Source organism: Dendrobates tinctorius, unplaced genomic scaffold (assembly GCF_039654945.1).
Source record: "Dendrobates tinctorius isolate UK_male_01 unplaced genomic scaffold, ASM3965494v1 ptg000038l, whole genome shotgun sequence".
Lineage (NCBI taxonomy): Eukaryota > Metazoa > Chordata > Amphibia > Anura > Dendrobatidae > Dendrobates > Dendrobates tinctorius.
The window spans coordinates 4535215-4553342 of record NW_027361706.1 but is presented as its reverse complement, the minus strand read 5'-3'; the positions used below and the strand labels follow the sequence as shown (position 1 = coordinate 4553342).

The window sequence follows — 18128 nt, the reverse complement described above, 5'->3', positions numbered from 1 at the left end:
CTGATCATCCAACATAGGAGAATACTGCACGATACAATTTTTGTCATGCAGACATTCCTACCGTGTAATAAAAAACCCCTGTTATCTGAACAGCCCTAAAGTTCTGTCCACTTGAGGTCAGTATTTTCCACAGACAGCCTTTCAAGGGAATCTGTCAGCAGGTTTTCCTATGTAGTCGGAAAGCAGCATGATGTAGGGGTAGACACTATTTCCAACGATGTGTCAATTGGCGGTCTTCATGCTGTAATTTTGACAGAATCACAGTTTTTCAGCTGCAGATCTAGCAGTACTCGGAATGCTGAGCCTTGTATAACCCCGCTCACACCACTGATTAGCAGCTTTCCATCAATGTACACAGAAAGTTGCTAATCAGTGGTGTTGGTATGATTGGACCAGGAGTCAGGAGACACCTAGTCCTGTAGTGATAGTCTCCTGCTGATAAAACACTTTTTATTGAAGCAACAAAACTCAGCCTGTTAAGTGACGCATCACTAGATTTAGGACCCAATGGTAAGTTTGCACAGGCCAACTGGAAGCACAATGTAACTGCCGAATGGTAAACTTTTATCTATCGCAGTCATTTGAATACCTGTTTACACGGGCAGACCCAAAAAAAGGTCTGTAATAGATTGTTCAGTGCATATAGGCTGCCATGGTTCTCAGCAGCACAAGTCCTATTTATATAAGACAATGCACAGCTTAGAATGAAGATCTTTTATGTTGCATAAAAGATCATTAAACCCGATGAACGAGCGTTTTGCAGCTTGTCTACATGGCAAGATAATCGTGAAATGAATGTTTTTAACAACACTTGTTCGCGATTATCTTGTAGTGTAGATGCCCCTTGAGCCCCCATCCTGCTCTCAGATTAAACTTGTAGATTCCCATGAAAAAAAATAAAGGATCAGTCACAAACTAAGCAAAATTAAAGCAAATAGAAACTAAAGTTCCTGTTTTTGAACTTGACACTTTGCTGTTGTACCATACTCCTTCCATTTTTGGATGATGGGTTGAGCAATGCTCCGTGAGATGTTCAGAGCTTGGGTTATTTTTTTCTTTATAACCTAACCCTGCTTTACTGTTCTCCACAACTTTATCCCTGACCTGTCTGGTGTGCTCCTTGGTTTTCATGATGCTTTTTGATTTTGAATGCTCTCAAACAAACCCGAGGCCTTATATTATTAAAATAATTAGAAAACCATGTATCATTTCCTTTACACATCACAAATACTTGCTACTTTGTTTTGATAGATCACATTTAATCACAATAATATATATTTAAGTTTGTAGGTGTAACATGAAGAAACTGAAAAGTTCACGGAGGTATGAATACTTTTTCAAGGCACCTGAATATGAGCCTGCAAATTGCACGAACCTGATAAGACCACATTACACTGACATTGAACTTACTGTTAATCTGTTAGGACATGGGAGCCTTCATCGTGTCACTGTATAAAACTTTCTGGTGGCCTCCCTGCCCCTGGGCTCACTGCTGCTGTAGCTTCAGTCATACGCAGAGCGTTACATAAGACTCCGTAGGGATAGGATTTGCTTTTCTATTTATTTTGAGCAAGATGATTCCCACAAGACCACATGATACTTTTTGTCAGATCACTGTATTTAAAAATCTAGAAAGAGAAGCCATGCCAGGCACCTGCATCAGTCTCAGCACAAGCCCCCCGGAGCCTGCCAATAGCTGCCAGTGGGGATCCGGTATGCACTGAGTATGGTGGGTGCTCGGGTATACACCGAGTATGGCGGGGGCTCAAGCAGCATGTTCAAGTCCCCGAGGCCGCATGTTTCGCAGCTGTTAGACAGCCACAAAACATGCACCCTGCACGTTTGTGACAGTCTAACAGCCGCGAAAAATGCAACTGCGGGGACTCGAAAATGTCACTCCAATATAATATATATATATATATATTTTTTTTTTTCCATCTTTTACATTTTAAAACTTACAAAAAGGAATATGGGCCTATGCAAGAGTTTGGACACCTTGCATGGATAGCACCTAATAGCATCCCCTTACGAAAGTATCACAGCTTGTAAATACTTTTTGCAGCCAGCCAAGAGTCCTTCAATTTTTGTTTGCGGGATTTTCATCCATTCTTCCTTGGAAGATTCTTCCAGTTCTGTGAGATTCCTGGGTCGTCTTGCATCCTCTGCTATTTTGAGATCTAGCCACAGATTTTCAATTATGTTCACCTCAGTGGACTGTGAGGGCCATTGCAAAACCTTCGGCTTGCGTCTTTTGAGGTCGTCTATTGTGGATTCTAACGTGTGTTTAGGATCATTGTCCATGTGTAGAAGCCATCCTCTTTTCACCTTCAGCTTTTTTACAGATGTGTTCTATTTGCATCAAGAATTTGTGGAAATTTCATTGACTCCATTTTTCCCTCTACCTGTGAAATGTTCCCGCACCATGGGCTGCAAAGCATGATTGATCCACCCCCATGCTTAAAGGTTGGTGAGATGTTCTTTTCCTGAAATTCTATGCCCTTTTTTCTCCACACATACCTTAGATCATTGTGGCCAAAGCGTTCTGTTTTAACCTCATCGATCCACAAGATTTGTTTACAATATACATCAGGCTTGTTTAGATATTCTTTTGCATACCACTGATGCTGAATTTTATGGTGAGGACGCAGGAGAGGTTTTCTTCTGATGACTCTTCCATGAAGGCAATATTTGTGCAGATGTCTATGAACAGTAGAACAATGTATCACAATTCCAGAGTCTCCAGAGTCCGCTAAATCTTTCTGAAGTGCTTTTGCAGTCAAGCGAGGGTTCTGATTTGCCTCTCTAGAAATTTGCCTCTCTAGAAATCCTACGAGCAGCTCTCACTGAAATTTTGCTGAAGGGCATGTCACACTAAGAGATATCGCTAGCAATATCGCTATAACTAGTGACGTTATAGCGATATTGCTAGCGATATCTCTGTGTCTGATACTTACCTCCGACCCGCTCCCCCGCTGGTTATCGCTGATCGCGCGAGAACGTCCAGGACCGTTTCTCGTCGTCAGCTTCCTGCGGCGCTTCCTGCTGTGAGGAGGAGCGACGCGAGGAGCCGGGCGGGAGGACGCAGGATCGCCTGGTGTGACAGGTAAGTAGCGATCCCCGTCCCCAGCGATGTCGCTGGTGAGATCTGCCTGTGTGGCAGCTCACTAGCGACCACTTAGCGATGTACCAGCGATCCTGACCGCTACATATCGCTGGTCGGGATCGCTGGTACATCGCTAAGTGTGACAGTACCTTAAGTCTTCCAGACCTTATCTTGACCTCCACTGTTCATGTTAACTGCCATTTCTTAATTACATTTTGAACTGAAGAAAGGGCAAGTTGAAAAAACTTTGCTATCTTCTTATAACCTTTTCCTTATTTCTGGACCTCCAGTAGCTGCTTTGAAGAACCCATGGTTGCTGTTTTTTGGCACAAGGTTAGAGGAGGCTGGGTTTTTATAACGCTAGGAAATAAGCATCACCTGGCCTTTCCTAATGATGATGGTGAACAAGCCAGAACTGTAACAGCCGAATTATGTTCTGAAACCTTGGTCAAAGTTATCTAAGCACACAAATATACAAGAGTGCCCAAATTTTACATCAGCCCATTTCCCTTTTTGTAACTTTTAAATAAAAAAAGACAATATATATTTTTTGTTGCTTAAAATGCAAAGGAAATGAGTCATCTTTAACTTTACGTCTTTTAGAGATCATTTAATCTTCAACTTGCAAGACTGTTCACAACAGTAAAATGATTTATTTATACCAACTTACATGCATTGTAGTAAACATAAAAATGAATGATATATATACACAGTATACACACATACACACAGCTCTGGCAAAAATTAAGAAACCATTGCAAAATGTTCAGTTTGTCTGATTTTTCTCTTTATAGGTATACTAGCTGAAGAGCCCGGCGCTGCTCGGGCATAGCAAGTAACTACAGTTAGTTATAACATATTATAATGATTATATCTATATATATAAAGCTGAGTGTATAGCCCCGCCAACTCCGCATAGCCACATTCACTATAATATCCCACATCGTCCCATCAGGCAGAGCCACCGGACTACTAATATCCCACATCATCTCGTCACATCCGCCGGACTACTACCCCTAATATCCCACATCATCCCGTCAGCCAGAGCCACCGGACTACTAATATCCCACATCATCTCGTCACATCCGCCGGACTACTACCCCTAATATCCCACATCATCCCGTCAGCCAGAGCCACCGGACTACTAATATCCCACATCATCTCGTCACATCCGCCGGACTACTACCCCTAATATCCCACATCATCCCATCAGCCTGGGGTCAGAACCAGAGCGCTGAGTGGATTTGCCCTGACTTCCATACCAGAGATCCCTTTAAGAAAGCCTGGGGTCAGAATCAGAGCGCTGAGGGATTTGCCCTAACTTCTGTACAGGAGATCCCTTTAAGAGAGCCTGGGGTCAGTACCAGAGCATTTGAAGGCAATTGCCCTGACTTTCATACCGGGGATCCCTTTAAGAGAGGACTGGGGTCAGTACCAAAGTGCAGATTGGATTTGCCCTCACTTCCATACCGGGGATCCCTTTAATAGAACCCTGGGGTGAGAATCAGAGCGCTGAGGGATTTACTCTAACTTCCATACCAGAGATCCCTTTAAGAAAGCCTGGGATCAGAACCAGAGCGCTGAGTGGATTTGCCCTGACTTGCATACCAATGATCCCTTTAATAGAACTCTGGGGTCAGAATCAGAGCACTGAGGGATTTGCCCTAACTTCCATACAGGAGATCCCTTTAAGAGAGCCTGGGGTCAGTACCAGAGCATATGAAGGCAATTGCCCTGACTTCCATACCGGGGATCCCTTTTAATAGAGGCATGGGGTCAGAACCAAAGCACTGGAGGATTTGCCCTGCCTTCCATACCGGAGATCCCTTAAAGAAAGGCCTGGGGTCAGTACCAAAGCGCTGAGTGGATTTGCCCTAACTTGCATACAATTGATCCACAGGAGGGGGGGAATTCATTTCTGTCATGTGCTCTGTGCTCCTTTCTGGGGGGCAGACAATGGTTGGGAGCTTATGTTCCTGGGGATGCTAGATTTCACCCACCATGTCAGTGTCTGCTCCTCAGCAGTGGGAAGTGTTGTCAAGTGGGAAAACTTGCTCATGGCAACCAATCACAGCTCAGCTACTTTTAACCAGCTCTGGTGAAATGAGAGATGCTTAGTGATTGGTTACAAGGAAAACTGTTGATCACAGCAACCAATCACAGCTGAGCTTCTTTTGAACAGCTCTGGTGAAATGAAAGATGCTTCGTGATTGGTTGGTGATACACACATACATACATTAATTTTTATATATAGAGATTTGAGTAAAATGTAAATTACTCTTTTATTCTATAAACTACTGACAACATCAGGCATCACAGACTTGGCCCAATTCTGGATCTCATCATACCTAACGGACTGAACATTCAGTGTCTCCTCACACACCACCTCCTCACCTCGCCCCCTGTCTGTCGGTGTTCCTCAAGGCTCTGTCCTAGGACCCCTACTCTTCTCCAACTACACCTTTGGCCTGGGACAGCTCATAGAATCCCACGGTTTGCAGTATCACCTCTACGCCGATGACACGCAGATCTACCTATCTGGACCCAACCTCGCCTCCTTACTGACTGAAATCCCACAATGTCTGTCTGCTATCTCAGCCTTCTTCTCTGCTCGCTTTCTCAAACTGAACATGGACAAAACAGAATTCATCATCTTTCCCCCATCTCACTCCACCCCTCCACCAGACTTATCCATCAATGTCAATGGCTGCTCTTTCCCCAGTCCCGCACGCTCGGTGCCTTGGGGTGATCCTCGACTCTGCGCTCTCTTTCAAACCACATATCCAAGCCCTCGCCTCCTCCTGCCGCCTCAAACTCAATATTTCCCGGATCCGCTCATTCCTCAACCACGAAACCACAAAAACACTAGTGCATGCTCTTATCTCCCGCCTCGACTACTGCAACCTCTTACTCTCTGGCCTCCCCTCTAGCACTCTGGCACCACTCCAATCCATCCTACATTCTGCTGCCCGACTAATCCACCTGTCTCCCCGCTATTCCCCAGCCTCCCCCCTATGCCAGGCCCTTCACTGGCTTCCTATTGCCAAGAGGCTCCAATTCAAAACCCTTACCATGACTTACAAAGCCATCCACAACCTGTCTCCTCCTTACATCTGTGACATGGTCTCAAGGTACCTACCCACACACAACCTTCGATCATCTCAAGATCTCCTTCTCTACTCTCCTCTTATCTCTTCCTCCCACAACCGCATACAAGACTTCTCCCGTGCTTCCCCCATACTCTGGAACTCTCTGCCGCAACACATCAGAATCTCACCATCAACGGAAACCTTCAAGAAGAACCTGAAGACCCACCTGTTCCAACAAGCCTACAGCCTGCAATGATCCTCGGTCTACTGAACCACCGCACGACCTGCTCTACCCTTTCCTTCTGTATCCTCACCCATCCCTGTAGACTGTGAGCCCTCGCGGGCAGGGTCCCCTCTCCTTCTGTACTTGTGTCCCTTGTCTTACACATGTTTATTGTACTTGTCTATATTTCTCCTTTTCACATGTAAAGCTCCATGGAATAAATGGCGCTATATAAATGCATAATAATAATAATAGTAATAACATGACTCCAAATTTCCAAGCACTAAATTTTGTATTTATTTTCAGAAAATGAAATGGTCAAAATAACAAAAAAAAAAAATAAAAAAAAAAAAAATGCAGTGCTTGCAGACCTCAAATAATGCTAAGAAATCAAGTTCATAATCATTTAGAAACAACAATACGAATGTTTTAACTCAGGAAGAGTTCAGAAATCAATATTTTGTGGAATAACCACAATTTTTATTCCCAGCTTTCATGCGTTTTGGCATGCTTTCCACCAGTCTGTCACGCTGCTTTTGGGTGACCTTATGCCAAAATGTACAAAAATTTAAGCAGTTCTTCTTTGTTTGATGTCTTGTGACTCTCCATCTTCCTCTTAATTACATTCCAGATGTTTGCAATGGGGTTCAGGTCTGGAGATTGGGCTGGCCATGACAGGGATTTGATGAGGTGGTCCTTCATCCACACATTGAATGACCTGTGTGGTATGGCGCATTGTCCTGCTGGAAAAACCAGTCCTCAGAGTTGGGGAACATTGCCTGAGCAGAAGGAATCAACTGTTTTTCCTGGATAACCTTGTATGCGGCTTGATTCATGCGTCCTTCACAAAGATTAACCTGCCCAATTCCAGCCTTGCTGAAGCATCCGCAGATCATCACCGATCCTCCACCAAATTTCACAGTGGGTGCAAGACACTGTGCCCTGTACGACTCTCCAGGTCTCCGTCTAACCATTAGACAACCAGGCGTTGGGCAAAGCTGAAAATTAGACTCATAAGAGAAGATTACCTTACTCCAGTCCTCTATGGTTCAATCCTTATGGTCTTTGGCAATCTTCAGCCTGGCTCTCCTTTGCTTCTCATTGATGAAAGTTTTTTTCTATCTTTACATGACTTGAGCCCTGCCTCTAGGAGCCTGTTTTGAACTGTTCTTGCCATGCACTTCACCCCAGCTGCCATTTGCCATTCCTTTTGTAGGTCACTTGATGTCATCCTGCGGTTGCTGGGTGACATTCGAATAAGATGATGGTCATCCCGGTCAGTGGAGAGTTGTTTTCACCCTCTGCCGGTCTGTAGCTTTGTTGTCCCCAATATCTGCTGCTTAACCTTGTTGTAATGGACCGCCGTCTTAGAAATTTTAAGGATGGAGGCAACATGAAGCTCACTGTATCCCTCTGCTAGTAAAGCCAGAATTTAGCCCTTTTTTTCCTCACTCAAGACTTTTCTTTTCAACTCCTTTAGCATGGTTACAAGTTATTTTTTCATTCCTATTACTTTTGGGATATTACTAGCACTTGTTTTCCCATCCCGTGCTATTGCAAGAGGATTGTGATAACCACAGCAGGGTTTTTTATACTTTCCTTCGTTAAATAAGATTAGTTTCAGGTGATCACCTAATCAGAAGAACATTAAGTAGAATGAGGTGTACTCTGGTTGGAATTCAACTGACACTGGAATGGAATGGCTGTCAGACATGGAAAGAAGCTGATTTCTATAAAACTGTGCAGTGATCTCTTCATTTTAGCCAGAGCTGTACATTCATTTTTTGTTTACTGCAATGCATGTAAATTGGCATAAAAAAAACTGTTTCCTTCAAAATGTTGCACCTTTCGGCTTTCTTTCTTTACACATTCAGCTTTGATGTGGTCTGTAGTCCTAAATCAGCTCAGAGGAGCTCACAAAAAGAGACAGATAAAAAGAGTTATAAACTCTCCTGCCAGGCCATCAAAATGAGCTCACTGACTGATCCCCAGTAAACTCAGCCTACAGCCAGCAATATACAGTGCAACACAAAGGCGATAGAAGGAAAATGGAGCAAAACTGTGAACAAAAACCAATAAAAAAATGATTTTTAGCCCAAAATAAACACATTTAACTAAAAAAAAAGAAAAGTGTCCCCAAACGTTTGCAACCCCTTTTAAGTAAGCTATCAGAGATTGACAGCGATGTGTATGTGGTTAAACAGCCTGTATCGGATCTATGGATGGAATGAGCTCACTATGTATTAGGGAAATGTTGGGAAGAGTCTTCAGCTCTTCATGCTTATAAGGTTGAAGGTAGATATACATCGAGTCCAACCTATAGCCTAACATGGTGATCCAGAGGAAGGCAAAAACCGGAACAGCATGTGGACAAACCCCCGTATAAGTGGGACCTGGGTCCGATGTGAAGAACAGTATATTTTCCATGGAAGCAATGTTACTACCTGCATAATGCATGTGATCGAGGGTGCTATAGAAGAGAGGAAGCACAGGAGGGGCCCAACAGGCTCCTAGATTTTACCAAGTGCATGAATGAGTGCATGGGGTCGGGGGGATTCCGGGGGGTGCCGACTTCTCTCCGTAAAGGGAGCACCAACTCCGCAGCTGTCACCTTCATCACAGCCCAGTTGTCCTGTGCGGAAAATGTGCGGCACATGCATTTTTATGCCTAACCAATATAACAAGCAGGGTTGTGCCCTTTTGCCCCCGAGTTCACCTTTGGGGCACCTGCTTTACAATTGGACAGGTGTCCCGTCCCCTTCAAAATAAAATATATTGAACAGGTTCTCCGCTTTGTTCCCACATAAATGTGAATGTGAAGCAGTACAGAGCAATCTTTGTGGATAATAAACATTTATAGCAGGATTAATATGTCACCCCCTTACTGCAAATGGAAGAGGAGGAATCATGTGAATGCAACAGAAGAAAAGAGGAGCAGGACCGGGAGTTATCAGCTATCAGCTGGAGAAAGGGGGCCGGGAATTATCAGCTATCAGCTGGAGAAAGGGGGCCGGGAATTATCAGCTATCAGCTGGAGGAGCGGGGCCGGGAGTTATTAGCTATCAGCTGGAGGAGCGGGGCCGGGAGTTATCAGCTATCAGCTGGAGGAGCGGGGCCGGGAGTTATCAGCTATCAGCTGGAGGAGCGGGGCCGGGAGTTATCAGCTATCAGCTGGAGGAGCGGGGCCGGGAGTTATCAGCTATCAGCTGGAGGAGCGGGACCGGGAGTTATCAGCTATCAGCTGGAGGAGCGGGGCCGGGAGTTATCAGCTATCAGTTGGAGGAGCGGGGCCGGGAGTTATCAGCTATCAGTTGGAGGAGCGGGGCCGGGAGTTATCAGCTGGAGGAGCGGGGCCGGGAGTTATCAGCTATCAGCTGGAGGAGCAGGGCCGGGAGTTTATCAGCTATCAGCTGGAGGAGCGGGGCCGGGAGTTATCAGCTATCAGCTGGAGGAGCGGGGCCGGGAGTTATCAGCTATCAGTTGGAGGAGCGGGGCCGGGAGTTATCAGATATCAGCTGGAGGAGCGGGGCCGGGAGTTATCAGCTGGAGGAGCGGGGCCGGGAGTTATCAGCTATCAGCTGGAGGAGCAGGGCCGGGAGTTATCAGCTATCAGCTGGAGGAGCAGGGCCGGGAGTTATCAGCTGGAGGAGCGGGGCCGGGAGTTATCAGCTATCAGCTGGAGGAGCGGGGCCGGGAGTTATCAGCTATCAGCTGGAGGAGCGGGGCCAAGAGTTATCAAGCTATCAGCTGGAGGAGCGGGGCCAGGAGTTATCAGCTATCAGTTGGAGGAGCGGGGCCGGGAGTTATCAGCTGGAGGAGCGGGGCCGGGAGTTATCAGCTATCAGCTGGAGGAGCAGGGCCGGGAGTTATCAGCTGGAGGAGCGGGGCCGGGAGTTATCAGCTATCAGCTGGAGGAGCGGGGCCGGGAGTTATCAGCTATCAGCTGGAGGAGCGGGGCCAAGAGTTATCAAGCTATCAGTTGGAGGAGCGGGGCCGGGAGTTATCAGCTGGAGGAGCGGGGCCGGGAGTTATCAGCTATCAGCTGGAGGAGCGGGGCCGGGAGTTATCAGCTATCAGCTGGAGGAGCGGGGCCGGGAGTTATCAGCTATCAGCTGGAGGAGCGGGGCCAAGAGTTATCAAGCTATCAGTTGGAGGAGCGGGGCCGGGAGTTATCAGCTATCAGTTGGAGGAGCGGGGCCGGGAGTTATCAGCTGGAGGAGCGGGGCCGGGAGTTATCAGCTATCAGCTGGAGGAGCAGGGCCGGGAGTTTATCAGCTATCAGCTGGAGGAGCGGGGCCAGGAGTTATCAGCTATCAGCTGGAGGAGCGGGGCCGGGAGTTATCAGCTATCAGTTGGAGGAGCGGGGCCGGGAGTTATCAGATATCAGCTGGAGGAGCGGGGCCGGGAGTTATCAGCTGGAGGAGCGGGGCCGGGAGTTATCAGCTATCAGCTGGAGGAGCAGGGCCGGGAGTTATCAGCTATCAGCTGGAGGAGCAGGGCCGGGAGTTATCAGCTGGAGGAGCGGGGCCGGGAGTTATCAGCTATCAGCTGGAGGAGCGGGGCCGGGAGTTATCAGCTATCAGCTGGAGGAGCGGGGCCGGGAGTTATCAGCTATCAGCTGGAGGAGCAGGGCCGGGAGTTATCAAGCTATCAGCTGGAGGAGCGGGGCCGGGAGTTATCAAGCTATCAGCTGGAGGAGCGGGGCCGGGAGTTATCAAGCTATCAGCTGGAGGAGTGAGGCCATGAGTTATCAGCTATCAGCTGGAGAAGCGGGGCCAGGAGTTATCAGCTATCAGCTGGAGAAGCAGGGCCGGGAGTTATCAGCTGTCAGCTGGAGGAGCGGGGCCGGGTGTTATCAGCTTGAGGAGCGAGGCCAGGAGTTATCAGCTATCAGCTGGAGGAGTGGGGCCAGGAGTTATCAGCTATCAGCTGGAGGAGTGGGGCCAGGAGTTATCAGCTATCAGCTGGAGGAGCGGGGCCAGGAGTTATCAGCTATCAGCTGGAGGAGCGGGGCCAGGAGTTATCAGCTATCAGCTGGAGGAGCGGGGCCAGGAGTTATCAGCTATCAGCTGGAGGAGCGGGGCCGGGAGTTATCAGCTATCAGCTGGAGGAGCGGGGCCGGGAGTTATCAGCTATCAGCTGGAGGAGCGGGGCCGGGAGTTATCAGCTATCAGCTGGAGGAGCGGGACCGGGAGTTATCAGCTATCAGCTGGAGGAGCGGGGCCGGGAGTTATCAGCTATCAGTTGGAGGAGCGGGGCCGGGAGTTATCAGCTATCAGTTGGAGGAGCGGGGCCGGGAGTTATCAGCTGGAGGAGCGGGGCCGGGAGTTATCAGCTATCAGCTGGAGGAGCAGGGCCGGGAGTTTATCAGCTATCAGCTGGAGGAGCGGGGCCGGGAGTTATCAGCTATCAGCTGGAGGAGCGGGGCCGGGAGTTATCAGCTATCAGTTGGAGGAGCGGGGCCGGGAGTTATCAGATATCAGCTGGAGGAGCGGGGCCGGGAGTTATCAGCTGGAGGAGCGGGGCCGGGAGTTATCAGCTATCAGCTGGAGGAGCAGGGCCGGGAGTTATCAGCTATCAGCTGGAGGAGCAGGGCCGGGAGTTATCAGCTGGAGGAGCGGGGCCGGGAGTTATCAGCTATCAGCTGGAGGAGCGGGGCCGGGAGTTATCAGCTATCAGCTGGAGGAGCGGGGCCAAGAGTTATCAAGCTATCAGCTGGAGGAGCGGGGCCAGGAGTTATCAGCTATCAGTTGGAGGAGCGGGGCCGGGAGTTATCAGCTGGAGGAGCGGGGCCGGGAGTTATCAGCTATCAGCTGGAGGAGCAGGGCCGGGAGTTATCAGCTGGAGGAGCGGGGCCGGGAGTTATCAGCTATCAGCTGGAGGAGCGGGGCCGGGAGTTATCAGCTATCAGCTGGAGGAGCGGGGCCAAGAGTTATCAAGCTATCAGTTGGAGGAGCGGGGCCGGGAGTTATCAGCTGGAGGAGCGGGGCCGGGAGTTATCAGCTATCAGCTGGAGGAGCGGGGCCGGGAGTTATCAGCTATCAGCTGGAGGAGCGGGGCCGGGAGTTATCAGCTATCAGCTGGAGGAGCGGGGCCAAGAGTTATCAAGCTATCAGTTGGAGGAGCGGGGCCGGGAGTTATCAGCTATCAGTTGGAGGAGCGGGGCCGGGAGTTATCAGCTGGAGGAGCGGGGCCGGGAGTTATCAGCTATCAGCTGGAGGAGCAGGGCCGGGAGTTTATCAGCTATCAGCTGGAGGAGCGGGGCCGGGAGTTATCAGCTATCAGCTGGAGGAGCGGGGCCGGGAGTTATCAGCTATCAGTTGGAGGAGCGGGGCCGGGAGTTATCAGATATCAGCTGGAGGAGCGGGGCCGGGAGTTATCAGCTGGAGGAGCGGGGCCGGGAGTTATCAGCTATCAGCTGGAGGAGCAGGGCCGGGAGTTATCAGCTATCAGCTGGAGGAGCAGGGCCGGGAGTTATCAGCTGGAGGAGCGGGGCCGGGAGTTATCAGCTATCAGCTGGAGGAGCGGGGCCGGGAGTTATCAGCTATCAGCTGGAGGAGCGGGGCCGGGAGTTATCAGCTATCAGCTGGAGGAGCAGGGCCGGGAGTTATCAAGCTATCAGCTGGAGGAGCGGGGCCGGGAGTTATCAAGCTATCAGCTGGAGGAGCGGGGCCGGGAGTTATCAAGCTATCAGCTGGAGGAGTGAGGCCATGAGTTATCAGCTATCAGCTGGAGAAGCGGGGCCAGGAGTTATCAGCTATCAGCTGGAGAAGCAGGGCCGGGAGTTATCAGCTGTCAGCTGGAGGAGCGGGGCCGGGTGTTATCAGCTTGAGGAGCGAGGCCAGGAGTTATCAGCTATCAGCTGGAGGAGTGGGGCCAGGAGTTATCAGCTATCAGCTGGAGGAGTGGGGCCAGGAGTTATCAGCTATCAGCTGGAGGAGCGGGGCCAGGAGTTATCAGCTATCAGCTGGAGGAGCGGGGCCAGGAGTTATCAGCTATCAGCTGGAGGAGCGGGGCCAGGAGTTATCAGCTATCAGCTGGAGGAGCGGGGCCAGGAGTTATCAGCTATCAGCTGGAGGAGCGGGGCCGGGAGTTAGAATACAGAATAATGGACCCCATATAATGATCCATAAAAAATAATGGACCCCATATAATGCTCCATACAGAATAATGAGGCCCATATATTGCTCCATACAGAATAATGGACCCCATATAATGCTCCATACAGAATGGACCCCATATAATGATCCATACAGAATAATGAGGGCCATATATTGCCCCATACAGAATAATGGGCCCCATATAATGCTCAATACAGAATAATGGATCCCATATATTGCTCCATACAGAATAATGGACCCCATATAATGCTCCATACAGAATAATGAGGCCTAAATATTGCTCCATACAGAATAATGGACCCCATATAATGCCCCATACAGTATAATGAGCCCCATATATTGCTCCACAGAGAATGATGAGCCCCATATAATTCTCCAAACAGTATAATGAACCCCATATATTGCTCCATACAGTATAATGGGCCCCATATAATGCTCCATACAGTAAATGATGAGCCATATATATTGCTCCATATATGATGGGCCCCATATGTTTCAATATATGATGGGCCACATACTGTTTATTACTCCATATATAATGGCCGCACACTAGTCATGTCAACGTGTCCTCTGACCTGAAACATCACAGAGTCAGAAGACGCAGAAGTCGCTGCAGAGGAGGAACGGGGAGAGGTAAGTATTGCAAGTACCATGGCCCTGAGCAAGCGATGAGAGCTCACTTTCGGGAGCTGGCACTAGGCCCTCATAGCACGCCGGTGTCCCCAACAGTGAATGAGCCCCCCGACCTGCTTAAGGCCCCGGAACTTGCCCGGGTGCTGATACCGGCCCTGATAAGGCCTAAGAGCCAGTGTGAAAACAGAAAGTTATCTGATTTTCTTTTTTGCCTATATAGATAGAAAATTCAATTTAAGGGGATTATTTCCCCTGGAACAAAGTCCATTTTAATCAATAGACCTTGGAATAATAATAACTTCCACAATTGGACATGTTTAATAAAATGTTCCTGTGCTGAGATAATCTTATAAATGTGCCCCTGCTGTACTGTGTAATGGCCGTGTCTGACCGTGCAGGGACATGGTTCTGATCATACCACAGCTCCTGGGCAGGGGAGGAAGCAAACGAGAGTTTACAGACATTACAACAAGGGATCGCAGCTGCTTTCTATGAGGTAAAACATGTCTGAAAACAGAATTGTTTCACCTCAGAGAAAGAATCAGCTGCGATCATTTAGGGCCCGATTCATTATTGTATTGTGTTTTTTTGTTTAGGGTTTGCTGTCTTTTTTTTGCTGTTTTTCATTTGCGTCTCTTTTAAACTCTATTCTATTTGTGTTTGCCTGTTGTTTTTTGTTATTTTCTATTCACCGTTGTGGATGCGATCTGGAATTTTCAGATGTTCTAATTCATCAATTGCAACTTTATAAAAAAAATTTGAAAAACCATTTTGCACAAATGTTTGCCAGTTCCCCTTGGGGGGATTTTATGTACATCTACATTTTTTACACAAATGTGATATTGTAGCAGATGACGTGACTTTTTGTACCCCCAGTTAAGGTAGCGCTTATTGGCAGGAGGCTTCTACGACGCACAGAAAATTTGACAAGTTTTCTGGAAATCCGGGCGGGTTTCTCTTCTTTTCATGGTTGTTCCAGTAACGCTGACAAGGGGCAGCCTCACTCCCCACACATTTTTATTTTTTAGCCAAATCTAAACCAAAATCTGCATGAGATCGCTGTGGATTTTCCTACATTTTTTTTCCTACATTCAGATTTGAGGTGTATAGAGAATGGGCACCATCACGGGGCACTGGGCATCACAGTGTTACGGAACCCGCAGGGCCACAAGCATCAGAGGGCTACGGGCATCGCAGTGCTACAGGAACCGCAGCGCTACAGACATCACAGGGCTATGGGCATCACAGGGCTACGGGCATCATAAAGCTATGGGCATCACAGTGTTACGGAACCCGCAGGGCCTCAAGCATCACAGGGCTACAGGAACCGCAGCGCTACGGACATCACAGGGCTATGGGCATCACAAAGCTATGGGCATCGCAGGGCTACGAGCACCACAAAGCTATGGGCATCGCAGGGCTACGAGCACCACAAAGCTACGGGCATCACAGGGCTACGAGCATCATAGGGCTATGAGCACCACAGGGCTACGGGCACCGCAGGGCTACGGGCATCACAGGGCTACGAGCATCACAGGGCTACGGGCATCACAAAGCTATGGGCATCACAGGGTTACAAGCACCACAGGGCTACGGGCATCACAGGGCTACGGGCATCACAGGGCTACGAGCATCATAGGGCTATGAGCACCACAGGGCTACGGGCACCGCAGGGCTACGAGCACCACAAAGCTACGGGCATCACAAAGCTATGGGCATCACAGGGTTACGAGCACCACAGGGCTACGGGCATCACAGGGCTACGGGCATCACAGGGCTATGGGCACCGCAGGGCTACGGGCATCGCAGGGCTACGAGCACCACAAAGCTACGGGCATCACAGGGCTACGAGCATCATAGGGCTATGAGCACCACAGGGCTACGGGCACCGCAGGGCTACGGGCATCACAGGGCTACGAGCATCACAGGGCTACGGGCATCACAAAGCTATGGGCATCACAGGGCTACGGGCATCACAGGGCTACGGGCATCACAGGGCTACGAGCATCATAGGGCTACTAGCATCATAGGGCTACGGGCATCACAGGGCTACGGGCATCACAGGGCTACGAGCATCATAGGGCTACGAGCATCATAGGGCTATGAGCACCACAGGGCTACGGGCATCACAGGGCTATGAGCATCACAGGGCTACGGGCATCACAAAGCTATGGGCATCACAGGGTTATGAGCACCACAGGGCTACGGGCATCACAGGGCTACGGGCATCACAGGGTTACGAACACCACAGGGCTACGGGCATCACAGGGCTACGAGCATCACAGGGCTACGGGCATCACAAAGCTATGGGCATCACAGGGTTACGAACACCACAGGGCTACGGGCATCACAGGGCTACGGGCATCACAGGGTTACGAGCACCACAGGGCTACGAGCATCGCAGGGCTACGAGCACCACAAAGCTACGGGCATCACAGGGCTACGAGCATCATAGGGCTATGAGCACCACAGGGCTACGGGCACCGCAGGGCTACGGGCATCACAGGGCTACGAGCATCACAGGGCTACGGGCATCACAAAGCTACGGGCATCACAGGGCTACGGGCATCACAGGGCTACGAGCATCACAGGGCTACGAGCATCACAGGGCTATGGGCATCACAAAGCTATGGGCATCACAGGGTTACGAGCACCACAGGGCTACGGGCATCGCAGGGCCACAAGCATCACAAGGTTACAGGAATCGCAGGACTACGGGCATCACAAGGTTACAGGAATGGCAGGGCTTGGGCACCGCCAGGCTACAGGCACCGCAGCGCCATCCGTCCTGTGATTGGCCTGACTCCTGACTAAAACTTTTGCTGTTTCTTAATGTGGGGTCTCTGACAGATTCTGAGCAATTTCTGTAAAGCCCTCACATGACAGAGAACGCCGCCGCCAGGACACCTGTGTATAGGATACATGGCGCCTCACCTGGGTGTATACGCTGCATTAATTATGACTATTTATATGTCTATATCTCTATAAATACCTGCCGCCATCACACCAGTCACACCGGGAATATGAGGAGAGCCCAGCCCCCCGGGAGCAGCGCGGAGCTGCTGGGCGCTGTAGTCCCCGCGGGCGGCTCTGCCCGCTGCTCTCACCTCTCCGCCGCACGGCTCAGGTCTCCTCCGTGATGCATGAGAGCGGCGCCGGCTGCGCTGGAGGCTCCGCCGGTCACTGCCCGCACTTCAGCCCCGGCGGCGGCTCTATAACTCCGGGGCACTCGGGAGAGGAAGCGCCGCCGTACACACCGAGAGCTGTCCTGTAACTCTGCCCACAGGGCGAGCACCAAACCCCGCCTGCGCCCTCCTCCTGCCCGGTCCTGACACCCGGGACTACCGCCCAGACTCACCGGCGTAAGGGGCAGAGAGGGAGAGGCTGAGACAGACAGAAAGACAGACAGACAGATAGATAGAGAGAGAGATAATGGATAGATAATAGATGGATATAGAGATAGATAAATAGATAGACAGATAGATAGATAATAGATTAATAGATAGACAGATAGATAATAGATTAATAGATAGACAGATAGATAGATGAGATAGATGATAGATAGATAGATAAATAGATAGATAAATAGATAAATAATAGATAGATAATAGATAAATAATAGATAGATAATAGATAAATAATAGATAGATAATAGATAAATAATAGATAGTTTTTGACGCTCTGTATTTTCACGGAGTCAAGAACCTCGCGTCTTCAGCTGCAGCCGAGTAGATGGGATTTCTAGCGATCTCTTGACCGCTGCTCTTTTTTCCCTCAGGATGACCCGAGCTGTGATGTGAGTTTCAGATCTGCAACACGGCAATTTCTCTTGTGGGAACGCTGAGTTTTCCCCATAAACTTCAATTAGATGAAGAAAATCCACAGGTGAAACACGCACATGTTGATTTAGAGTGAGTGCACACAGTGGCGGATTTTTCGGTGCGGATTTTGGAAAATCA

At 49.3% G+C, this 18128-nt stretch overlaps 1 protein-coding gene across 1 annotated transcript in view; it reads right to left on the bottom strand.

The window, feature by feature from the left end:
* The window catches only part of ARHGEF3 (Rho guanine nucleotide exchange factor 3), a 308141-nt gene extending 290631 nt beyond the window's left edge, over positions 1-17510 (bottom strand). The window contains exon 1 of the mRNA XM_073574132.1: positions 17277-17510. Within this exon, the coding sequence (XP_073430233.1) occupies positions 17277-17314 (38 nt within the window). The 5' untranslated portion in view covers positions 17315-17510. The remainder of the gene's footprint in view (positions 1-17276) is intronic.
* Positions 17511-18128: the final 618 nt, after the last annotated feature.